The sequence below is a fragment of the Rhinatrema bivittatum genome, chromosome 2 (genome assembly GCF_901001135.1).
Source record: "Rhinatrema bivittatum chromosome 2, aRhiBiv1.1, whole genome shotgun sequence".
Lineage (NCBI taxonomy): Eukaryota > Metazoa > Chordata > Amphibia > Gymnophiona > Rhinatrematidae > Rhinatrema > Rhinatrema bivittatum.
In genome coordinates this window covers 211,290,359-211,316,613 of record NC_042616.1, presented here as the reverse complement: position 1 = coordinate 211,316,613, position 26,255 = coordinate 211,290,359, and the positions used below count along the sequence as shown (strand labels likewise).

At 45.2% G+C, this 26,255-nt stretch overlaps 1 protein-coding gene across 2 annotated transcripts in view; it reads right to left on the bottom strand.

The window, feature by feature from the left end:
• FAM221A (family with sequence similarity 221 member A) overlaps positions 1-26,255 on the bottom strand; it is a 129,865-nt gene that overhangs the window by 50,486 nt on the left and 53,124 nt on the right. For both annotated transcript variants that reach the window (XM_029589099.1, XM_029589100.1), the window contains 2 exons: positions 21,499-21,689; positions 13,795-14,001 (listed from right to left, as the gene is read on the bottom strand). In XM_029589099.1, the coding sequence (XP_029444959.1) occupies positions 13,795-14,001; positions 21,499-21,689 (398 nt within the window). The remainder of the gene's footprint in view (positions 1-13,794; positions 14,002-21,498; positions 21,690-26,255) is intronic.

The window sequence follows — 26,255 nt, the reverse complement described above, 5'->3', positions numbered from 1 at the left end:
TAACTGAACCATTCTGATCAACTCTACTGACTATGGGGCAGAGTGTTGCCTTTTTATTTTTAACTTCTTGAATCAATACCAGCAAATCAAATGCAAGATGCAAGTTCACTAGTTCAGAGTGACCAAAGATATCTTTTACAATCAGTCCTCTGAGGGATTTTGACATTGGTTTGAAATGTTGGGTAGTGTTGTTTTATTTGCATTAAAATATTCATGAGTCCTCTTATAAGCAGACATATACCATGGACTAGCCTGAACAGTAGTCTTCTTCATAGTCAGTAAGTCCCTATAGTAACTGCTCATTTTTGAACATGTTCTCTTTCAGGTCAACTATTGCCGGTATTGAATAGGAGTGCCCATTTGTATTAAAGCAGAGTAGAAGTTCTCTTTCAGGTCATCATTTGATGTATTGTTGACAGAACCTTAGGTTGTCATTTGATTGGTCACTCTGAACTAGTGAACTTGCATCTTACATTTGATTTGCTGGTATTGATTCAAGAACTTAAATAGTCAGTAGAATAGATCAGAATGGTTCAGGTATCTGTTGATAAAACTCTCTCAGAATGCTCCATGCACATTCTGGTTTGCTTTGAAGGAAGAACAACCCTTGAAGAAAGATGAAGTCTGAAATGTGACCTCGTTGGGAGCATGAAAAAATAAGTGTTTTGCAATTAAGATTTATAATGTCTGGACTATAATTTCTGGGAATGAAGGAACATCATGTTTGGAATATGCTTCATATAAGATTGGTATAATAAGAACTCGGGTACATTGGAATAGTTAACAATGGAAGAATACAGTGTAGCAGCAAACAAGATATATTGTTTTATTTTATTTTTTTTATATATATATATAAATAATCAAAATTAAGGTATATTTGGATTAAAGAAGGGTTTTCTATTAAAACATAGGAAGGTGGTTGGCAGGTTAATGATTATAAAATATTGAATACAAGCCATTAGGCCTGTTCAAACGGCTGAGATTCTGTCGGTCAGAGCAGCTCTCTTCTCCACAACTTCTTACCCTTCCCACTTACTCACTCATATCCTCTTCCCTTTTCCTTCCATCCCCTCATCTTCCCTTTCCTTCCCCCTCACCTCATCCACAACCCCTTCCCTCTCCCTCAGCCCTCCTCCACTCCCTCTTTGTCTCTTCTGCACAACTTCTTACCCTTCCCACTTACTCACTCATATCCTCTTCCCTTTTCCTTCCATCCCCTCATCTTCCCTTTCCTTCCCCCTCACCTCATCCACAACCCCTTCCCTCTCCCTCAGCCCTCCTCCACTCCCTCTTTGTCTCTTCTGCACAACTTCTTACCCTTCCCAGTTACTCACTCACTCATATCCTCTTCCCTTTTCCTTCCATCCCCTCTCATCTTCACTTTCCTTCCCGTCTCACCCTCATCCACAATCCTTTCCCTCTCCTCAGCCCTCCTCCCCTCCCTCTTGTCTCTTCTGCACAACTTCTTACTCTTCCCACTTACTCACTCACTCATATCCTCTTCCTTTTTCCTTCCATCCCTTCTCATCTTCCCTTTCCTTCCCCTCTCACCTCATCCACAATTCCTTCCCTCTCTCTCAGCCCTTCTCCACTCTCTCTTTTTCTCTTCTACAGGGCCGGCTGTTGTCCCTTTGCGTGACGGTTAAAATGGGCGAGATTTAGCTCTGCTCCGGCCGTCCCAACTCCCTCTCCCCTTCCCCGGTGGCTGACGGACAGGTTCGGCAACTTTTCTGCCCTTTCCTCCTCCTGTCCATGTGCGTGATGGTCCAGCCGTCCCTACTCCCTCCCCCTTCCACGGCGGAGGGATGGGCTCAGGCTGTTTCTCGGAGCGGCGGCTCATCTGCCCTTTCCTCCTCCCCTCTGTGACATCCTGATCCGATCTCTCTTCCTTGCGCGTAACGTCAGCTCAGAGCTCTCTGTTCTGCGCATGCGCAGTAGAGCTGCTCTCTACTGCGCATTTGCGGGCCGTCGGTCAGAGCCCATTTATATTGTAGATTGGTGGGCTGCCAATTTATAATGTACAAAATATGAAACCACAACCCCTTTCAAATTTTTTTTTCAAAAAAATTTTTTTCCAATTTTTTTTATTTGCAGATTTAGAGACTGGACATCTTGCTAATAAAAGTATTTTCTAAATATAATATAAGTATATAAAGTGCTTAAACTATTGTTCAAGGTGATTTTTTTCTTTTTTTCAGTAGTGTTTTTCGCCTTGTTTTGGTTGTGAAGGACGGCCTCTAAAGACCTTGCATTCTGTTGCACTCTGGTGGTTTAGTGTGCCCTTGGGCCTCGGACCGAGCCCAGACCTTTAGGGCTGGGCCGAGGGTTGACAGTGGGCTCCGCATGGCTAACTGACTGACCCTCTGCCAGGCCTGCCAGCTCCCAAGGCCAATACAGGATGATGTTGGAAGTTGAATGGTCCTCTGACCATTCCAAGCCCTTTTGGACCTGCTGCGAGGAACAGCATGGAGCAGCAGGCCTGGCCTGAGGTTGAGGGCAGATGGGCCTTAACACGTAGAGAAGACTATGGCCGATGTGACGGCATTGCAGACAAGACACTTAGTTGATGCGACGGCACCACTGATGAAGACACTTGGTTGATGCGACGGCATCACTGACGCAGACACTTGGTTGATGCAACGGCATCACTGACGCAGACACTTGGTTGATGCAACGGCATCACTGACGAAGACACTTGGCTGATGCAACGGCATCACTGACGCAGACACTTGGTTGATGCGACGGCATCACAAAGACACTTGGTACTTGGCAACAGCTGGGAGGAAGGACATTTGCACTGTCTCTCAGGGCGCCCTACTCAGGCCACCCGTGGGACTGAGTCGCGGACCACCCTGTCCCACTGCGCGCCCCACACAGCCCTTGGAGGCTGGTCACGGACCATGAGGAGAGCGGAAAGAGCGCGGGGAAGATCCAGGCAAAGAGGAACTCCAATGACGAAGCCGGTGTCATCCGAAGCTCCCTCTATGGCTGGCGGGAACAAAGGCTCAGGAGCACAGGGACAATCCCACCTGCAGGCCACCCCATTCTCGGGCACACACCATCCGAGAGAACAGGCCTACAGTATCAGAAGGCTCAGGAGCACCAGACGAAGATGCAGGGAAGAACATCCTGGAAGGCAGGCACATCAGGATGTGGAAGATCATGACGAGACATCAGGACATGGACCGGGACCTCAGGCAAGACATCAAGACATGAAGACGTGGTGCGAAGGCAGACGAGATGAGGAGCTCCACGAAGAACAGAAGACCTTACAAGACTCTGGCAGGAGAGAGCCTCCAGAGAGGATGACACTCCGATGCAAGGCCACGACAGACTGAGAAGACAGCCCTTTTATAGGGCTCAAGCAGGAAGTCCACTCCCTAGGGGGGGCCAGCACACTTCCTGTGCCTGGCCCTTTAAATCATGCAGAGAGGCGCGCGCCGGCACCCTAAGAAGTAAGCAGGAAGCTGTGCAGGACCGCAGACAGCGGCCTGCACCGACGTAGAGACGCAGAGAGAAGGCAGGGCTGGCCTGAACGCAGGCCCTGACGTCGGCAGCGGCTCCAGCCGCTGCAGGAGACCCCGGGGGCGGCTCCAGCTGCCACTCCGGCCCAGGGATGCGGCCTTAGCGCCGTGAAGATGGTAATGGCATCGGGGGCAGTCCCGGCCCCGCGGGGAGGGGCAGAAAGGCTGCGGCTCCAACCGCAGCGAAGATGATGATCCGGGGCGGCCTCCCGGCTGCGAGGGGCAGGCAAGACCATGGCTCCAGCCGCGTTGGAGGCCGACAGCGGCGTCCTGCCATTTCGGGTGAAAAAGGGCCAGCGGCACGTGAGTCTGCTCGCGGGGGAACCCGCGGGCAGCAGTTCATAACAGTTATGGCATTATATTGAGTTCAGGTTTTTCACAATAAAATTGTATGTACATGAGTATGTTATTTATTTGCATATATGCTAATTGTTGCTAGCGAGGACCCTTGGACTGAGGTGGAGTTGGTGCAACCTGCAGGGTGGATCCCTGCAGGTGACAACCATTGGTTGGTGGAGTCAGATGAGGCAGAGGCCTAACCTGAGCTTCACCTATACCAGCCCACATTCCCCTCGGGTTGAGTCTTTGTTGGGTGCCGGGGCCGGCAGGTGTTAGGTGTGGGCCTCTGTGGTGGACAGAAGATCTGTAGAAGAGCTGAGACATGCAGGTGAGGTCAAAGGCAAGCTTGGTCAAGGCAGGCAGCATTCAAGGATGTCGAGTAGGCAGGCAGTGGTCACTGGGAGGCAGTAATCAAAGATGTGTGAGTAGGAAGGCAGTGGTCCAGTACAGGGTGTCCATCTGAGAGAAGGCAGGTCGGATAGGAAGGGCAGGGAGGCGAGGAGCAGCACAGGTGGGCAGACGAGGAGACAAGGAACCTTGAATAACTGATCACAAGAACTGAAGAGAAACAGAAGACGAAGATCACTGGAACTGAAGACAAGATGAAGACCAGGAACTTGGGATCACTGATGCAACTCACACTACAACAGAGAGAGCGGTTGCCAAGAAGAGATTGCAGGGAAGAAAGGCCTTCTATAGGCCAAGACTGTGATGCCATCTGTGGGCGCTGCAGGGGATTTCCTCCCGCAGGTCCTTTAAGTCTTGTATGTCAGGCATAAGTGTACTTAGGGGTGGTCACAAGAGATGCCAGCTGCATCCCCCCTCGCATTGCGTCAGGTCTATTAGAATGCGGCAGCTGGCTGTGCGTCTGCCCTGGAGTTCTTCAGCAGCATCAGGGATCCGTGATGGTGGCTCAAGGCTGGAGATAAGTGCTGTGTTCACAGGGAAGACCACCAAATGCAACAGTACTTCCCCCTTAAGCTCCCTCCCTGAGATACATGGCTTTTTGGGGTGCAGGAGGTCGTTCAGTGGCGGTCCGGAACCCCCCGCTGAACGACCTCCTGCAGTCGATCTCCTGCCGGCGCCATTTTTCCGTACGAAACGATTCGCGGCAAGAAATCGCTCCCGGAACCCCGCTGGACTCCCAGGAAACTTTTGGCCAGCTTGGGGGGCCTCCTGACCCCCACAAGACTTGCCAAAAGTCCAGCGGGGGTCCGGAACGACCTCCTCCGTCGAATCGTTTTTGTCTATGGCCGCCGCCATTTTGCGGCGGCCATTTTTGAAAAATGGCGCCGGCTGAAGACAACACGATTCTATTGAGGGGATCGTTCCGGACCGCCGCCATTCTGGACCACCGCCGGATCCCCAGGTAATTTAAAGCATTTGGGGGGGGTTCGGGAGGGTGGGGGATTTAATTTAAGGGTCGGGGTGGGTTTTAGGGGGGTTTAGTGTGCCGGCTCACGATTTTTAACGATTTTTTCACGATAGTTTACACACCCAAACGGCAACAATACGATTCCCTCCCCCTCCCAGCCGAAATCGATCGTTAAGACGATCGAGGACACGATTCACATCTCTAATATATATATATATCAGAGTTGCTTACCTGTAACAGGTGTTCTCCCAGAACAGCAGGATGTAGTCCTCACATGTGGGTGACGTCACTGGACGGAGAACTATCACGGAAAACTTTTCTGTCAAAGTTTCTAGAAAGCTTTGACTGACACTGGCACACTGAGTGCACTGAGCATACCCAGCATGCCATGATCCCTGCATCCACAGGGGTCTCCCTTCAGTCTCATTTGTAGCAAAAAGTGGGAGCGAAAATAAAATAAAATAAATGTATGCGGACCCAACTCCGCGGGGGTGGCGGGGGTGAATTTCATGAGGACTACATCCTGCTGTTCTGGGAGAACACCTGTTACAGGTAAGCAACTCTGCTTTCTCGCAGCAGGACAAGCAGGATGGTAGTCCTCACATGTCGGTGATTAGCAAGCTTCAGGCTGACTTGTATTACAAACAGGCCAATAGCAGACAACTCGGGCGCAGGCACAATAACTGGGGTGCTAATGGCAATGATGAGGCAGCCTGACATCACAGCAGATGGTTGTAGAAGGAGTTGGGGATTATAGTGGAAGAAAGCATTTCAAGACAGGTTGGCCAAAGGCAGAGTCTTGATAGACTTCCATATGTGAGCAGTAGGGGGCTGCAAATGTATGAAGAGAGCTACAAGTCACAGCCTAGGAAATGTCGGCAATTGGTACTGAACGAAAGTGTGGTACCGATGATGTCATGTCCGTTACAGAATGTGCCTTCACTCACCCCCTGGAGAAGAAGGCCTGCTTTTTCATAGCAGAATTCGATACAGTCTTCTAGTCAGTTGGAGAGAGTTTGTTTGCCTACTCGAACTCGCAGCTTGTCTTAGTCAAAGAAGGAAAGAGCTGGGTGTATTTTCTATGGAGTGCAGTGCGGTCTAGATAGAATGCAAGTGCACGCTTACAGCCCAAGGTGTAGAAAACCCTCTCACCCTGGTGAGAGACAGGCCTTGGGAAAAATGGGTAGAGTTTTTTATTTATTTAAAAAAATGTTTATACCGACATTCATTTGCATATCACATCGGTTTACATTCTGAGTTTACATGGTTTATATCGGTTTACATTGGTTTATATTCTGAGTAAGGTGAAAGGCTGCGTCTACCTTAAGAAGAATATTAGGGTGAGTACGGAGGACCACTCGGTCATGGAGGAACCTAATGTTGGGTGAGTATACAACAAGGGCTTGCAACTCAGTGACCCTTTTAGCAGAAGTGATGGCTACAAGGGAAAGAATTTCCCATGTTAGAATTTTAAAGTTATAGGAATGCAAAAGCTCAAACGGGGAACGTATGAGTCTTGTAAGCACTACATGTAGGCCCCATTCCATAACCAGTGATCATAGAGGAAGCTTAATCTGTAGAGAATGCATGATAAGCCGATTCATAAGGGGTTGAGCTGTTAATCGGGCACCCCCTACTCCCAGGTGGTATGGTGAAATGGAACTGAGGTGTACCTGTGCGGAGGATGTCTGGGGACCAGAATCCGAGGGGTATGCTAGATAGCCTAAGAGAGATGGAGTGGTACAGAAAAAAAGGGGCTAATACCTTTTTGTGCACACCATGTGGTAAATCTTGCCCATTTCTAATGGTAAGATTTACGTGTGGAAGGCTGTTGTGAAGCTACCAGTAGCTGAGAACATCAGTGAGTCTGTTATGAGACTGACCTATGGGCAGGCGAATTGGTTACTGGAGTGATAGGTCGAGAGGTATGGGGAAGCATACTTGTTGAGGCCAGGACATGGTTATGAGAATCATTGGAAACCTGCCCTGCTGTAGCATCACAAGAGTTGTGGCTATGAGTGGTATCGAAAGACAGGAAGCCTTTGTTGCAGAGCGAGGAAAGGCGTCTATGGGAACGCATTTCAATGTATGTGTAGGGAGTAGAATCTGTCCACTGTGTGGTTCGATTTGGACGCAGAGGTCAAAGGTTGGTTGACCTCAGCGCTAGAAGATTTTGCTTGCTACACATGGATTCAGAGACCATTAGTGAGGATGGAGACATCTATGGAGAAGGTCTGCTAGTGCGTTCGGTATGCCTGTTAGATAAGTAGCCCATAGATGCATGGAGTGTGCAAGGGTCCAGGGCTAGAACTGCGAGGCCGCCTGGCAGAGCAGATAAGAGCCTGTGTGTGCTTGTGTGTTGGAATACCACATTGCCACTATGCTGTATGTCTGTATGCACAAAGGTTTGTGTGAGAGGCAGTGTTTTAAGGCATAAAGGGCATAATGCATGGCTCAAAGCTCCAGGAAGTTCATCTGAGACTTCTCATGGAGCGGAATAGACGCATCTTGGGTTGGAAGGATGTGGATTCGAGCTCTCCAACCCTAGTTGAATGCGTTTGTGGCCAAGATCATCTGAGGATTTGGTACTGGATTGGTAATAAGGATCAGGGACGAAAGCGGTTGAACGGCTTAGAGCCCCTGAAATTTGAAAATCCACTGAATCTTACTCATGGCTAGTCTGGCCATATGAGTGACGTGGATAGTGAAAAATTCCGTGGCCCAGCAATGAAAGAATTGATAGGCTGAGGCTATGTTGCATGCGCGCAGAGATGTGAGAATTTAACAGGATGTCTACACGGTTGTTGTGCAGGAAGTCCGTTGTGACTGTAGAGCCCAGAAGTATTGCATATGGGATTTATGGTAGTTAATCAGAAATCCCAGCCAATTGAGAAGATTTATAGTGAGTCTTGGAGAATTTAGAGCTCCTTGCTTGGATTGATTCCTATTAGGCAGTTGTTCAATCAAGGAAAAGCGGGGAATGCTGTTTCTGCTCCATAGAGAACAGCAGTCACTGCTAGCATTTGGTAAATACACAAGTTGTCGAAGCTAGTGGCGAACGGCAGAACTTGGTATTGAAAATGTTGTTGACTCACTATGAAGCGCATAGAAAGACCAGAGGAGAGAGGTAACCTAGTTATTGTAGTAAGGGAAGCACGGTGACGAGAGACACCATTCTGACTTTTCCCTTCGGAAGAAATTTGTTGAGATTTCTGAGGTCCAGGATGGGCAGAGATCGCCCTGCTTTCTGTCGAAAAGAAGGAATAGCAGGATTAAAATCCCCCACCTTGTTGCGTCCGGGGAACGGTACCCTGAGCCCTGGTTCTCAGTGGGAAGGCCTCTCTGATGTCTGGCAAGATTGAAAGTCCAGGAACCTGCCTGACTGATGGAGCTGGTGCAATCTGAATATCAGTTGGTCTCACACTGGAGTGTGAGCGGTAAAATTCCTTCCCGCATCTCCCTCTGCTGTGCAAGAAAACGTAGACAGCTGTCGCCGGGTCTCGAGGTGGGCTTGTAATTGAGGCACTGTCTGCTGGACCTTATGTATAGCAGATCATGTAGTGTATCTGGGACTTCGGGCCATAATCAGGATCCTGAAGCCAGACTATTATCAAGTACAGAGTCCTGTTGCTGGCAATGGGAGGACGTCTCGAAGCAATCCCAAGTTGCTGGCAGAGAGGTTCCCTTGGTGTTGTGTCAAATATAGCTGCTAATAGCAATATGTGACACCAATATGGTTCTTGGAAGATAACACGACCTAGAACCTTCCAAAACCATCTGGTCCGTTTAAGTGACCAGGTCTTGATGGGATTGTTGCTGAAGCGGGATTAGAGTACTTACCGCCCTTCGTGGTGGAGGCGCAGAAGGACGAGTCGGTGCCACAATGGTGCGAATATTGATGGCTCCGGTGTTAGTAGATTTCGGGAGGCATCGAGGACAGCCTGAGGGACATAAATGTATGTCCCTCAGCCTACCATACCAGCTCCACTCTGTAAGCTGGTATGGTAGCGCAGATACAGAGGAGACAGGCTAGGCATTACTGGCGCTTCCACATTATTTTGTGGTGGCTCAGTACCTGACACCATTGTCAGTAGGGAACGCCTTGGCACCTCGGGTACAGAGGAGCACAGGACTCGTGTACCCGGGCCCGCTTCGCAACTGGCTCAATGGACATTGATGCTGGTGTAGAATAAGTGCCAGCACCGAACGTGGAACCACATCGGTGCTGGCTGTATCCCTCAGAGCTTTATAGATTTATAAGAGTGATTGAAATAATTTTCAGAAGAAGAATGTTTAAAGGTAAAATTCTGATGAGTATATATAAGTGAGTAATCGTGTTTATTAATTTCAACAGTTGTAAGGTCATTGAGAATTGGAGAAGGTAAAAGACTTAAAATGAATGTACACATTTGGTCATTTTCAACATAATACGAAGGTGTCAAGGTAATTATTAATTGTTGATATATAGGTGTGATTAAATTAAAGAAAAAAAGGGGGGTTTATAGATATCAAGTATATGGTTTTTACAAGAAAATGTTTTTGTATTGATGATTTTTATAGTGGATCCTTTCAATGAGTGAGGTTCTCTTCAACAATTTATTTCCCCTGAAGAAGCCGATCTGGCGAAACAAGGGCCTAGTTGGGACATATCACAATAAACTAAGAGAACACACTGAAGTGCTGTTAGATTACCATATAAAAATATATTGGTTAATAATAAGGGGAATAGGGAATGTATGCTGTATTTGTTTTAAGAAAATGTTAAAACAAGGAATATAATTATTGGAGTAACCATTTTGAGATACTGATTTGTTGAATAAATGGGATATTAATGTTTATTTTTATGACTGGATTGTTAGAATGAATGGTTGAGTATGGGGTTGTGAATGGGAATGAATGTTTTTTTTAAGTGTAGGTGAAATGTATTTGGATGGTATCCATGAATTAATGATGTAAAGGAGATATGTTCAATCAATGTAATGAGCATTGATCTCAAAACAATTTTTCTAATGAGTATTTTTGAATAACATGGTTTTGTAATAAAAGTATTTTTAATAAAAATGCCTGTAATGATAATTAATATGAAGTAATGATTTTTGTGCTTGTACCCCACTCTGCATAGAGTGTTTTTTTTGTAGTAATAATTGATAAGCACAGTTGAATTTAAATATTGCCTGATCTTTTTGTTTTATATATATATGTATATATGAGTGGTTCTGATTTCATAATTAACTGAGCTCAATAAATGCATTAACTGTTAGGAGCTCTAATGTATTAACTTATGTGACATGATGTTTCTAATGTCAGGAGAGTAACTTTTAACAGGTAATCCGTTAATGACAATTCTCCCCTTAGAAAAATCTATCGGAACAAGAACCGAGACAGACATCTTGCTTCATTTGAGGCATCCAATAGTATTGCTGAAGCAGTGCAAGGTTCGAGCCCATCCAGTGTGACCTTTGACATGGGAGTCATGGGTCCATTTCAATAACTTTTCATGTAGTCGGGAAGGTACAACAGTCTTCCCTAGAGGGATGGTTATGGAGGCTGTAAGGGAAACTGCAGAATCAGCTGCAGCACTGACATTCGGCCTGGAGAAAAGATGACCTGACCATCCATCCTTGAGTCTGGATTGTTTAGACTGGGACTGCTGGCAAGGATAGTGAGTAATCCTGTCCCACAAACACACAGTCTAGTTTGGCACGCACACTTGTTGACATTAGGCTATAAAAGACAAACAGCTATGGCCCAAAGGTGGGGAGAGCGAGAACCTTTTTTCACTTTGCTGGCATGCAAAGTGCTGCGTGTCCTTTGTAGACGTACAAAGGGACGGGACCCCTTTTGCCTGTGGTGGGCTCTCTCTCTCAGGCAGGCGGATGAAAAGGGTGTTGTGAGTATTGGCCAAAATGCAGTGCACGGATACAGATGTATATGCTTAGAATATTTTTAATGCTTAGAACTGTATATGCTTAGAGCTGTATATTTTAGTGCTTAGAACTGTATATTTTAGTGCTTAGATACTTAGAATTGTTAAGATTGTATATCAATAAACATATTATTTTACTTTTACCTTGTTCTCGCCTACCTCATTCCTTACAGAGGCAGACAGTAGAATCTTAGTTAGGTCAATAATGTGCTGGGAGGCTCCAAAATATCCTCAATCTGAAAGGAGCGTGAGCAGGCATCCACCCATAGGTTTTTGAGAGACAGGCGATACTGCAGTTTGAAGTCAAAGCGGGCAAAGAACAGGGACCATGAACTTGCCTCATGTTCAATTGCTGGGCATGGTGAAGGTGTTCGAGATTTTTCTGATCCGTATATCTATCTATCTATCTATCTATCTATCTTTCTATCTATATTATAATTCTTCCTTTTGCTGCTACTTTGATATAGCTTGTCAGCATACACTGTGGAAAAAAGTTATACTTTGTGATGACACTGAATGGGATGTGGGTTAGAGTGATGAATGGGAAGGAAACGTACAAATATTTTGTGTAGCTAGGGATTCTTATTACATCAGCTTCCCAAAAATTTAAAAGATTTTGCAGCTTAATCTTTGGCCTCAACAAATAATTTTATTAAATAGCTAAGTAAAGATGGATAGATAACTGGATAGATTTGAATATTAGGCCATATATCTAAGTTATGCGGATATATCTTAACTGGATAATGTAGAAGGGATATTCAGCAGTACGGCTATGCTGCTAAATATAACCAGAAGTTTGCCAGATAAGTTAATTCCGATAACATTAGATCTGCTATTGAGCAGGTCTAACTTATTCGGCTAACTTAACCAGATAAGGCTGAATATAGGTACTTATCCAGTTAATATAAGTGCTACTTATCCAGCTAAGTAGCGTTTCAATATTGTTCTCATAATTTCTTTTCAGTTTGCCCATGAGATGGTTTGAGTTACTTAGGGGAAGATTCTTTGGCATTTGTTCTGGAATTTTTTCAGATATTGTTTTGAAATATGTTCCCTTGACATATTTCAAAAACACATTTGTCTTGAAACACTATACATGGTATGTGTGCAATAAAACAATTTTAATATTTATGTGACCGGACCCCCCTGTATGCCTTAGTTCCATTTTCCTTTTCTTAAACATCTTCAGCTATCCTTATCGTCTTGCCCTCCTCCCACCTAGGAGAGCCAGGATTGGTTGCTCAGGCCCTTTATAACCAGCCATTTTGTGTTTTAAGGTGAGGCTAGAGTCAGTGCAGAGCAGACATCAGAGTCAAGATGTAGAGATTTTTCCCTCCCTGTCTCACCAGTTTCCCTTTTTGGAGGGGGATTCGCTGTGCCCAACCTGCCAGTAGATTCTAGGTATTTAGTTACAGTAAGGATATCTTTTTGGTGAGAATTGTTTTGGAACTTGCACTCCTTGAGTGAAGCCAGTGAGCCCATTCACTCCCTGAATGTGGCAAGCACTTGTGACAGGCTTGGATGTGTGAGGTGTGTGAAGGCTGGAAGAACTCTACCACAGAAGGGACTGTATTTCACTCTGTTCCTTTGAAAGTCATCCTCGCTGGCTGGATTCAGAGTGCAGAGGCTGAAGACCAGTGAGCCCATTCTCCCCATGAATGTGGCAAGCACCTGTGACAGCAGAAATCCACTCTAGAAAGGTTTTGTAGAAGAAAGTATATCTCTTTTGTTGTGAGGAGGTGTTTTGGCCACCCCTCCTCACTGGGATCTTGACTGGATCAGCAGTTCCCACCCTCAGACTTTTCAACCCGAGAAGTCACCTTTCAGAAGAACTAACAGAAGCAAGTAAGAACTTGCAGACCCCCATCCAGGTTTCCAACAAGTATGGAACCAGGATACAGGACTGGGTGTTCGTGAAGACTCTGGACTATAAGAAGGGGATCCCTGACATAGGAGTCCCGGGTTAAGCCTCTGGGAAAGCCTTGAGTGCACAGTTTACACCACCATGGGAGGCTCAATCAGTTTGCAGAAGGAAAGGACACCTACCCAGATAGAGATACCTTGACTGTAATGAAAATAGCATGTAATTGCACATTCATTTCAAATTGGACTTTTGTTTTAACTAATCAGTAAATTATTTAACACCCAATGCTTAGTCCTGCTTATTTATTCACAGCATCTCCCTCCAGGGGAGGCCACACCTACTAACACATACACAAGATCACACACCACTGTCTGGGCCATAGATGAATTCCCCCCATAAAAAGAATCGCAGGGATCAGGAATCGAGCTTAGGATGGAATCAGCTAGCTGGAGCAGCCCGGAAGGCTATAAATTAGATGTGTGCCCTAAGGGGATCACCACTCCCCAAAAAGTGGTTATTTTTAACAAAATTATCTAGAGGGCCAATGATTATGTTGCAAAAACCCTACTTTTGGGAAGTTACTGCTATGAGAATCTCATCTACATATATATATATTAAGGAATATGTCTGTGAGAGTATATTTGTTTTGAGTTGTAGTACTAAACTTCCATTGCTTCCATGTATACAGTTTTATTTTGCTAGCAGTTGTAATCTCTATATTAAATGTATGAGTCCACTTCAAGTGTTCTTTATATAGCACACATACCTATTCCACTGTCATCTAGTCTCATGTAACCTTCTGCTAATGAGCTGAATCCAGTTAATCCTCCCATTGCAGCATATGGAACATCATGCCCTATGGGCTTTCCAAGGGCTAAACGCTCTTCTTTGGTTTCCACTATTGTTTCATGAGCATATGTTGGTTGACCACAACCACAAGTAAAAGAACTGTGAAATCCTGCACATTTTGAACCTGAGTTAAGAGAAAAATAAATATAATTTGACATAGAATTTTGTTTAGCCTTGTTATACAAGTGTTCATTATGAGGATAATTTTACAATAGCCCACAAAGGGCTGAAGTCCATATGTATTTCTACACATGAACTTCAGCCCTAATTTTCAAAGCATATTTACATGTGTAAGTTCACTTTGAAAATTAGCTGGTATGCATGTACTCCTGCAAAGCATACACACAAACATTTTATGCCTGCTTGGAAGTATTTACCTGAATACTTCTGAAAATTGAAAACATACGTGTAAATAGTTTCCCCCATCATAATTCCACTGCAGGACACCTCTTTTGGGTACATATAAAAGTATGTGCATAATCTCTTCCATGTGTACCTTTATGCATGCAATCCTTGGGATAATTTACAAAAAGCCTGAGGGAAGTTTCCTGAGGGAAATTTTCCTGAGGGAAGTTTCCTGAGGGAAGTTTTCAAAGGAATGTGTCCATTTAGCTAATTAATTACTTGCGTAAATTACCTGTGCTGAAAATTACTATCCCAACGGCAGCCAAAAATACATAGGCTGCTTTTGGCCTTATAGAACATAAGAACATAAGAACATAAGAAAATGCCATACTGGGTCAGACCAAGGGTCCATCAAGCCCAGCATCCTGTTTCCAACAGTGGCCAATCCAGGCCATAAGAACCTGGCAAGTACCCAAAAACTAAGTATATTCCATGTAACCATTGCTAATGGCAGTGGCTTTTCTCTAAGTGAACTTAATAGCAGGTAATGGACTTCTCCTCCAAGAACTTATCCAATCCTTTTTTAAACACAGCTATACTAACTGCACGAACCACATTCTCTGGCAACAAATTCCAGAGTTTAATTGTGCGTTGAGTAAAAAAGAACTTTCTCCGATTAGTTTTAAATGTGCCCCATGCTAACTTCATGGAGTGTCCCCTAGTCTTTCTACTATCCGAAAGAGTAAACAACCGATTCACATCTACCCGTTCTAGACCTCTCATGATTTTAAACACCTCTATCATATCCCCCCTCAGTCGTCTCTTCTCCAAGCTGAAAAGTCCTAACCTCTTTAGTCTTTCCTCATAGGGGAGTTGTTCCATTCCCCTTATCATTTTGGTAGCCCTTCTCTGTACCTTCTCCATCGCAATTATATCTTTTTTGAGATGCGGCGACCAGAATTGTACACAGTATTCAAGGTGCGGTCTCACCATGGAGCGATACAGAGGCATTATGACATTTTCCGTTTTATTCATCATTCCTTTTCTAATAATTCCCAACATTCTGTTTGCTTTTTTGACTGCCGCAGCACACTGAACCGACGATTTCAATGTGTTATCCACTATGACACCTAGATCTCTTTCTTGGGTTGTAGCACCTAATATGGAACCCAACATCGTGTAATTATAGCATGGGTTATTTTTCCCTATATGCATCACCTTGCACTTATCCACATTAAATTTCATCTGCCATTTGGATGCCCAATTTTCCAGTCTCACAAGGTCTTCCTGCAATTTATCACAATCTGCTTGTGATTTAACTACTCTGAACAATTTTGTGTCATCTGCAAATTTGATTATCTCACTCGTTGTATTTCTTTCCAGATCATTTATAAATATATTGAACAGTAAGGGTCCCAATACAGATCCCTGAGGCACTCCACTGTCCACTCCCTTCCACTGAGAAAATTGCCCATTTAATCCTACTCTCTGTTTCCTGTCTTTTAGCCAGTTTGCAATCCACGAAAGGACATCGCCACCTATCCCATGACTTTTTACTTTTCCTAGAAGCCTCTCATGAGGAACTTTGTCAAACGCCTTCTGAAAATCCAAGTATACTATATCTACCGGTTCACCTTTATCCACATGTTTATTAACTCCTTCAAAAAAGTGAAGCAGATTTGTGAGGCAAGACTTGCTCTGGGTAAAGCCATGCTGACTTTGTTCCATTAAACCATGTCTTTCTATATGTTCTGTGATTTTGATGTTTAGAACACTTTCCACTATTTTTCCTGGCACTGAAGTCAGGCTAACCGGTCTGTAGTTTCCCGGATCGCCCCTGGAGCCCTTTTTAAATATTGGGGTTACATTTGCTATCCTCCAGTCTTCAGGTACAATGGATGATTTTAATGATAAGTTACAAATTTTTACTAATAGGTCTGAAATTTCATTTTTTAGTTCCTTCAGAACTCTGGGGTGTATTCCATCCGGTCCAGGTGATTTACTACTCTTCAGTTTGTCAATCAGGCCTACCACATCTTCTAGGTTCACCGTGATTTGATTCAGTCCATCTGAATCATTACCCATGAAAACCTTCTCCATTACGGGTACCTCCCCAACATCCTCTTCAGTAAACACCGAAGCAAAGAAATCATTTAATCTTTCCGCGATGGCCTTATCTTCTCTAAGTGCCCCTTTAACCCCTCGATCATCTAACGGTCCAACTGACTCCCTCACAGGCTTTCTGCTTCGGATATATTTAAAAAAGTTTTTACTGTGAGTTTTTGCCTCTACAGCCAACTTCTTTTCAAATTCTCTCTTAGCCTGTCTTATCAATGTCTTACATTTAACTTGCCAATGTTTATGCTTTATCCTATTTTCTTCTGTTGGATCCTTCTTCCAATTTTGAATGAAGATCTTTTGGCTAAAATAGCTTCTTTCACCTCCCCTTTTAACCATGCCGGTAATCGTTTTGCCTTCTTTCCACCTTTCTTAATGTGTGGAATACATCTGGACTGTGCTTCTAGAATGGTATTTTTTAACAATGACCACGCCTCTTGGACATTTTTTACTTTTGTAGCTGCTCCTTTCAGTTTTTTTCTAACAATTTTTCTCATTTTATCAAAGTTTCCCTTTTGAAAGTTTAGCACGAGAGCCTTGGATTTGCACACTGTTCCTTTTCCAGTCATTAAATCAAATTTGATCATATTATGATCACTATTGCCAAGCGGCCCCACCACCGTTACCTCTCTCACCAAGTCCTGTGCTCCACTGAGAATTAGATCTAAAATTGCTCCCTCTCTCGTCGGTTCCTGAACCAATTGCTCCATAAAGCTATCATTTATTCCATCCAGGAACGTTATCTCTCTAGCGTGACCCGATGATACATTTACCCAGTCTATATTGGGGTAATTGAAGTCTCCCATTATTACTGCACTACCAATTTGGTTAGCTTCCCTAATTTCTCTTAGCATTTCACTGTCCATCTCACCATCTTGACCAGGTGGACGGTAGTATACCCCTATCACTGTAGTCTTCCCTGATACACAAGGGATTTCTACCCATAAAGATTCAATTTTGTATTTAGTCTCATGCAGGATGTTTATCCTGTTGGACTCTATGCCATCCCGAACATAAAGCGCCACACCTCCTCCCGAGTGCTCCTCTCTGTCATTGCGCTATAATTTGTACCCCGGTATAGCACTGTCCCATTGGTTATCCTCTTTCCACCATGTCTCTGAGATGCCAATTAAGTCTATGTCATCATTTACTGCTATACATTCTAATTCTCCCATCTTACATCTTAGACTTTTTGCATTAGCATACAAACATTTCAAAGTTTGTTTTTTGTTTGTATTTTTATTCTGCTTTTTAATTGATAGGGATAAGTTAGAATTTTTTAGCTCAGGTGAGTTTTTAGTTACAGGCACCTGGACTACTTTTCTAATTATTGGAACCTCACTGTCGGGATGCCCTAATTCTAATGCATCATTAGTATCCTTTAAAGATACATCTCTCCAAACCATACGCTGCTGAGCGACTGTCGGCTTTCCCCTTTGTTCTAGTTTAAAAGCTGCTCTATCTCCTTTTTAAAGGTTAGCGCCAGCAGTCTGGTTCCACCCTGGTTAAGGTGGAGCCCATCCCTTCGGAAGAGACTCCCCCTTCCCCAAAAGGTTCCCCAGTTCCCTAACAAAACTGAATCCCTCTTCCTTGCACCATCGTCTCATCCACGCATTGAGACTCCGGAGCTCTGCCTGCCTCTGGTGACCTGCGCGTGGAACAGGGTGCATTTCAGAGAATGCTACCCTGGAGGTTCTGGATTTAATCTTTCTACCTAAGAGCCTAAATTTGGCTTCCAGAACCTCCCTCCCACATTTTCCTATGTCGTTGGTGCCCACGTGTACCACGACAGCCGGCTCCTCCCCAGCACTGTCTAAAATCCTATCTAGGTGACGCGTGAGGTCCGCCACCTTCGCACCAGGTAGGCATGTTACCAGGCGATCCTCACGCCCACCCGCCACCCAGCTATCTACATTCCTAATAATCGAATCACCAACTATGACGGCCGACCTAACCCTTCCCTCCTGGGCAGTAGGCCTTGGGGAGATATCCTCAGTGCGAAAGGACAATGCATCACCTAGAGAGCAGGTCCTTGCTACAGGATCCTTTCCTGCTACACCTGGTTGGTGCTCTCCCATTATGAGACCTTCTTCCTCCAAGGCAGCACCAGGGCTGCCAGTCTGAAGTTGGGACTGGACTACTATGTCCCTGAAGGTCTCATCTATATACCTCTCTGTCTCCCTCAGCTCCTCCAGGTCTGCCACTCTAGCCTCCAGAGATCAGACTCGTTCTCTGAGAGCCAGGAGCTCTTTGCATCGCATGCACATGTACAACTTCTCACTGGTGGGTAAAAAATCATACATGTGACACTCGATGCAAAAGACTGGGAAGCCCCCCTCTTGCTGCTGGACTGCTGCCTTCATCTCAGTTTTGATCAGTTCCTAGTTAAGTTTTAGGTTGCTATGGGAGTAGGAATGTGTCTAAGTTCCTTTAAATGTATTAGTGAATTCACTATATGTCTGGTAGTGGCCTACTGGGGTCTGATCGAATTCTCAATAAAGTTTTTGTTGATGGGTTGGTTTTTTTTTTGTGCAAGTGGCACCTGCCTATAAATTAAGGGATGAGCTTGGGGTGGGTGGGCTGGGAATTACAAACAGTCTAACTTTAGTTAGTCAGCCTGAGTGACTCACAGCTCCCTTGATTAACAAATGTTGTTCCCTATTCAAACCTAATCACACTACCTCAACACCTTTCCAAGGTGAGTAACTGAGCTGAACTATTCAACTTTTTTACTTTGGTATATACTGCTCCTAGCTTATTTCTAGCTTCTGGCTACTTTTTTGTGGGGGGGGGGGGGGGGGTGTTTGTTTTTGTGGTTTTTTTTTTTGTTTTTCAATACAATGCACTCAGTTATTATTAAATAAAACACTTAGCTCTTTAAAAGTCTGGAGGACACTTTAATAGTCAGGCAGACTTTTAAAAGGACATTGTTTCAGACAGAGGTCCCCAGTTTGTTGCTAGATATTGGTGCGCCCTTTGCCGAAAATTCGGTATTAATATCAGTTTAACAACTGCCTATCATCCCCAAGCTAACGGATAAGCCGAGCAAATGAATCACTCCCTGAAGGTCTTCCTGCGCACTTACATCAATGACCGCTAAGTCAATTGGTTCAAACTTTTATCCTGGGCGGAGTTTTCTCACAATTCCCATATGGCCTATCTCCAGACCCTGACCATTGCTTCGATTGACTAAAGCTATTGACTTCTCCGCGATCTCACCATCGCATTGCTGCCAGTCCTGATCCAAGCCTGTCATTTGACGCCTCTCCAAGCCTATTCCCTGGACGTGGACTTAATAGGCTTCGGCCTACCTTTGCTCGAACGCCCCCAGTCAACCTCTGTTCCTTTGGCGCCCGAGTTCCAGTACCTGACCCAGTCCAGAGTAGGACCACACCATCCATCGCCTGCTTTCTCTGGGCTGAACCAACCTCTCTTGCTATCCAACCTCGAGGCCCACCTAAGTCCTGCCAGCCCCGGCACCCAAAGGCTCAACCCGTGGGGAACAAGGGCTGGTATAGGTGAAGCTCCAGTGGTTCCTGCCTATCAGCCCACTCCACCTGCTGACGGTGGGGACCCGTAGGTTCTCGCCTACGGGTTGCGTCAACCCCACCTCGGCCCAAGGGTCCACCTCCGATGCAACAGAACCTAACATCATGTAAGTATAGCAAGGGTTATTTTTCTCTATATGCATCACCTTACACTTGTCCAAGGGTAATGTCTTCTAAGGAAATTGACCTTTGGTTGCCATCTATGTCACTAAAGGTCAAACAGCATGGACTCTAGCATGCCACCTCAAAATTAGTTTCACAAGAATGTAACCAAAAGATATGCGATCTGTTAGCCCATTATAATTTGTACATTTTCACATGGGAATTCTACGTCTGATATCAAAAGTGTGAGGACCCTGGCTGTATTGTGGCCCTCCTGCCTGCAGGGGTCTTTAGCAGGCCACAATCTGAGATGTACAGGCTTATGACTTGAAGACTCAATGACTTAGCACTGCCATGCCTTTTTAAGCATGCCTCACCTCTTAATCCCTGCCTCTTCTAGAGACTCCTGCATTCCATGTTGTGGTCATTTAGCTCTGCCTTGCTGCAGTCCTTTGCTTTAGCTTTGTTGCTTTTATGTTTGCTTTGTCTTTTGATCTTAGTATGGCCCCAGTATAATGGCCTTCTGTTTAGTTCCTTGTCCATTTTGCCCTGTGTTGTAGATTCCTGTTTTGTTTGCTCTGTCTGTCCTGTCTTGCGTCTTGTTTATGGTGCACGCCTTTGTCTTGTCTGTCTGTGTTCATTTGTGGGCATCCTTCTGTTCCTTGTTTCTCTGCAGCTTTGCTGCCTTAGTGGGTGACCTCCTCCAACCCTGTTCTTCAGTGCACTTCCAGATAAGTCTTGCAGCTACCAGAACCTGAGGGCTCAACCCGAGAGAGAGGTAGCCAGTACAGTTAGAAGACTCTGACGCTTGGCCAGCCCTTTTCCTGAGTCCTGCACTGTTCCTGTCTTGGAAGCTACCCTATAATCAGCCAGAATGGCCTGACAAAAAGAAACAAAAATGAACAAACCTTCTAAGAGATTTAGTCTATGCCAGACAGATTCAGTTACTTAATGAGAGCAACAGTTCTTTTGCATTATAATGAATGAAGTTATTAGGTTGAAAGGAAAATGTTGGAATAACAATTGACTGATTAAGGTGGAAGTGCAAAAGAAATTTAGGATGATACCCTGCACTAGTTTCTGTTTTGTTTTTGTTTATTTTTTATTCTGGTCATTTCCACCTGCTATTCTTGGGCTTCCAGCTCAATCAAAACCAGGACCTACTGGGGGTATGGTGCCTTGTATCTTAATTCACAACTATTCAAGGATTTTTCCCATTTTTAAGCCTCTCTCTCCTCCCATCTAACCCAATTATTGCAGTGACAAACCTCTGCTAAGGACTACATACCACAACTACTTTTAGAACTAGTAAACTAAGTAGTTACACATTGATATCCTAAAGATTTTAAGTAACTTATCAGAGAGACTCCTTACCTAGCATCTCTCTCGCATTAGTAAGCTAATGTATTTTCAGATCCTTCAAAATATCTTTTAAAGGTTTGGTTAATAAATTTATATATTTTTAAGAAACAGTGAAAATCAATATTAATGTATCATAAATGAATTACACTTTTTGCATGGATATCCAGGTGCTTCGCTGTGCTCATCGGAGAAGTGCTTGCATCTGCAGCGAATGGGCTGTGTTCCATTTTTAGGGACATAATAATATGACTTGCACTGACAGTTGCTCACTCTACAAGGTAAACAAATCGGACGCTCCTTTGGGATTTCTTCAAAATCAGTTTTATGTTGCTTATATCTGAAAAAATAAAAATCATGCATATATGAAAGTTTATACAAAGGTTATTTATGCAAAATGAAAGATAAGGAGAAGTTAGTTCTTACCTGATCACTTCCTTTCCTTGAGTCCAGCCAGACCAACCCAAATGCATGGATTATGTCCACTAACCAGCAGATGGAGGCAGAGACTAATAAGCTTGCTAATATCACCTTAGTATGGCTCCCATGCTGCCCTCAGCCTGCCATATCCTGTAACAAGCTAAGAACATAATAAAACAAACTTTCCCCCCCCCCCCCCAAACCAGGAGGTTTTCAAGGGAGAATAACAAATGAACATACCAATAAAACATCTGTTATGTTTTTTGTAAGAATGTGAACCCTGGGCTGAGATGAGAGGTGTCTCCACCCACAGGGAGGAGCCCTGTGAGCCTCACCATCAGCAGGCGTAGTCTCAGAGGCATAGGACACAGCTAGAAGTAGAGACTTTATTATGAAGGAAGAAAAAAGTAATGTCCACACAGCTGGAGATGTAATAGCACAGTCCTGAGCAATGGGGAATCCCAGAGCGAGGCCACAGGTGAGAAGGTACGGTAATGACCCGCAGAGCGGGGTATGCCGGGGATCCCCTCTAACGAGTGTAGGCACCTCAGGAATACAGCGACACAAAAAAAATCGGGGAACAACTAGTGTCCAAATGCTTAGAAAAAATTAGCTAGTTGTTAGAATAGAATTAATGGGAGAAATGCAATGAGTTTATTTAAAAATATGCACTTTATTAATCAAATACTTTTTAATAGTTTTGTTTTTTAATAAAAAGTTATTAAATTTGAATGAAGGGAAGACCTCAGCATTGGCGCAAATCTGATGGCACAGAAATTTATTAGCCAATAGGTGCAATCACAGGTCTTTATCCCTTGTTTTAATTAAAATGTTCTATCAAAGAATTTTTAGAAAAGTGTTCAAGGAGTCAGGCGGTTTTATATGTCGTTAATTTTTCAAAAACCAACTCTCTCAGAAAATAATGCTGAATAATGATGGGAAACGATTCAATTCTGATTTGCTTTGCTGTTGCAATGAATCGTTCACTTCAGAATCACATTTAACTCCGATCTGTGTTGACTGATGGCTATCAGTATTAATTTTATGTAGCTCATTCCATCTTTAAGTTTTCAACGGGAAAAACCTCATTTCATAACAATGATGTGCCCCGACATGGAAAAGCAAGAAAACTTATCTCAGGAGGTGAGGTTATTTTCTTTCTCTTTTACTGGATACTTGCTTGGATACCCAGGGTTTAAAATAATGACGGCGGTGGTTCTGGACTGGTCTAGCTGGACTCAAGGAAAGGAAATGATCAGATAAGAACTAATTCTTCCTTCCTTTTCATCCATCCAGATTAATCCAATCACATGGGATGTACCCAAGCTATACCTTGAGTAAATGGGACACTGCCAAAGCTATTCTCAAGAGACCTCCCAATCAAAAAATGCTTCCTCCCTGGTTTAAACATCGAGAAAATAAAATATTGTAAAAGAATGCAAGGAAGATCATATTACCACTTTGTAACTCTTCAGTGCTGACCCTAATCAAAGCTTGACTCAAAAACTGCTTGCATCTTGATTGGGAATGGTAGTCCTCTAACTACATAGTCTGCACTTATGACTTCTTCAAATTGCACGCTAATAAATTTTTCCTAGCCATGTCCCTCTTAAGTGACCCCACATGGAAGACAAAGATAATCTGATCCCCTAAAACCATTCATGACCTTAATTCCAAAATAGAACACTCCACACATCCAAATTGTTAGGAAGCACTAGGAGAGCGGTTCCATTTTCCAGGGGTTTGTGTGTTCTTCGACCACGGCTCGACCCCAGAGGAACTCCGAAGAGGTGCCGTGGCAGGCGAGGCATGCCCGAGCATGGGCTGGACAGGAGCGAGGCTGGACTAAGACAGACATCTGAAGATGCTGACCCTCCTCCGGATCTGCATGCTTCGGGAAGACCAGCAACGCAATGGTGGTCTTATGAACAGTCCTCTGACCATTCCAAGCTCTTTCGGACCTGCCGCAGGGTACGGCAAGAAGCAGCAGGCCGGATGGAGGCCAGGGCAGCAAAGACCGGAACATGGAGATTCAGACGAAGACTCAGGAACAAAGTACTTGGGTGCACAGATGAGGACTCAAGAACGAGGTACTTGGGAGCACAGGCGAGGACTCAGGAATGAGGTACTAGGTATTCAGAAGAGTCAAGCTAGGTTCAAGGTATTCAGAAGACTCAAGCTAGGTTTAAGGCATTCAGGAGACTGAAGCAAAGTACTGGGTTTAGAATACGACGCAGTGCGCCCTACACAGTCCACCCGCGGGACTGGTCGCGAACCAAGTTGGACTTGAAGTAGCCTCTAGACAAGATGTGGAGTAATGAAAGGAACATATCTCAGAAGCTGTAGAAGCCTGCACTGGGGCGTGCCCTACACAGCCACCAGTGGCTGGTCATGGACCACGCTGGGATGGCACAGGTTCTGGCAGAGTCTTTGGCATGGACGGAGCAAGCACAAGGGACTCCGTAGACCAGGGACAAGGACAGAAGCAGAAGTCTCCAGGAGGCGTATGTTGCAGAAGTGGGGGAGGCATTGCACCACGAAGCGCCCTACACAGCCTGCCCATGGGGCTGGTCGCGGACCACGACATGGCACGCCAGGAAGGGTGGCAACAAGGAACCAGGGGTTCAGAACAACTGGACTGGATCACGGACATCAGGAACAGCAGGCGGACGTCTGGACTGGATCACGGATTACAGGATCAGGAGACAGACCTCAGGACTGGATCACAGACATCAGAAACAGCAGGCGGACATCTGGACTGGAACATGGACAACAGGAACTGGATCACAGACATCTGGACGAGACATGGAGCTCCAACGAAGAACAGGAAACACAGGACCTTGAAGAAGTGCTGGAACAGGGACAACGCCTGGAGCGAAGGACAGAAGGATCCCAGGAGTGTTCCAGTCCCTGCGAAGGCAATGCTGGAATGAACGGTGGGCCCTTTTGTAGGGCTGAAGAGGCCAACGCCCGGGGAGGAGCTAGGAGAGGGCCACACCTGGCTGACCCTTCAAAAGGAGAAGAGAGGCACCTAAGTATAGATCAAGGCAGATTACCATTAAAACATACATTAAAATATCATTAAAATGCAACAAACATAAAAGAACATAAAAATGTAACAGTACAATAACACCTTCAGGAAGTGTATTAATCAGGGTATCATATCTTGCTACAGAATATGGATTTAGGTTTCCATGATTAAATCTTTAAACGCTTACTGAAATAACCAGGAGATCTATATTCAGACCCACTCTGGATAGCAAACAGCCATATAAACTTATCCGGCTAAGTTTGGAGGCATATTCAACAGTGCAGCTATTGAATATAGCTGGTAATATTAATTAGTTAGCTGGCTAACTTTAGGACAGCTCTTTGACTTGACCAGACTTAGCCAGTTAAGTCATCCATGTTAAGGTTTGTAGGTATGTGGACCCTTGGCCCAAGGTGTGAGTTGTCACCACCTGTGGGGAGGAGCCCCACAGACCCACACTGTCGGGAGGCGAGGTCAGGCATGGTGGGGAGCTCTAGGTGAGGCTGTGGAGAAGTCCCGAGGAGTCAGGAGGAATTCCCCATTAGAAAAGCAGGCTGAATACCTGGACTGAGACCCCCAAGGGGGAAGGCACCAGGCAGGCCGCACAGTGGGAAGGCTTGAGACTGTTGTGCAGGAGTATAGCGGACAGACACCCCCAAGGGGCGGAGCTGCGGCGCAAGGGAGGTACAGCTGTAGTGACGTAGGCCAACCTGTGGAGCAAGGAAGTCCGACTCAGGTCTCTGAAGATGATGTATTTTGAAACCCAAGGAGCGGGGAGCACAGACAGTCACTGTATGATACAGAAGCACAGCCCCGAGGAGCGGGGAAGTGCAGGCAGTCTTAGTAGCACGAAAGCGCGACCCCGAGGAGCAAGGAGGCGCGGACAGTCGCAGTGTAGCAGGAGAGCACTGCCCCGAGGAGTGGGACAGTGCTGAGAGTCTCTTGTATAGTATGAGGACGCAGCCCCGAGGAGCGGGGAAGTGCTATCAGTCCAACACAGCACTTAGGCACAACCCCAAGGAGCGGGGAAGCACTAGAGTAAACTCCTGAGTGGTAAAGGTGTTCCAAGGGGCAGCCCTGAGGAATGGGGAGCTTGCAGAGTAGGACTTTAGGAAGCGCAGGGCCAGCCCGAGGAGCGGGAAAGGTCCCCGAGAGAGCGCCCACTGGCCCCCAAGGAGCGGGTACCCGACAGAGTCCAAAGTCCAAAGGAGTCCAATAGCGTAGCCACAGGAACATGGAGCAAGGAGCTAGTAGAGACCTACAGAACTTGTTGCCAAGTCGGCTAGCTGAGGACGAAGGTGGAGCTTATGTACCTTGATTCGATGACTTCATCAGAGATGCACCCGAGGTTCCCACCAAAGGAGGGCCCGGTGGTGCATGTGCGGCCCGGAGACGACGTGGGTGGTGGCGGCATCTAAGACTTCCAGATCCTACCCCAAGCAGAGGCCCATTCCT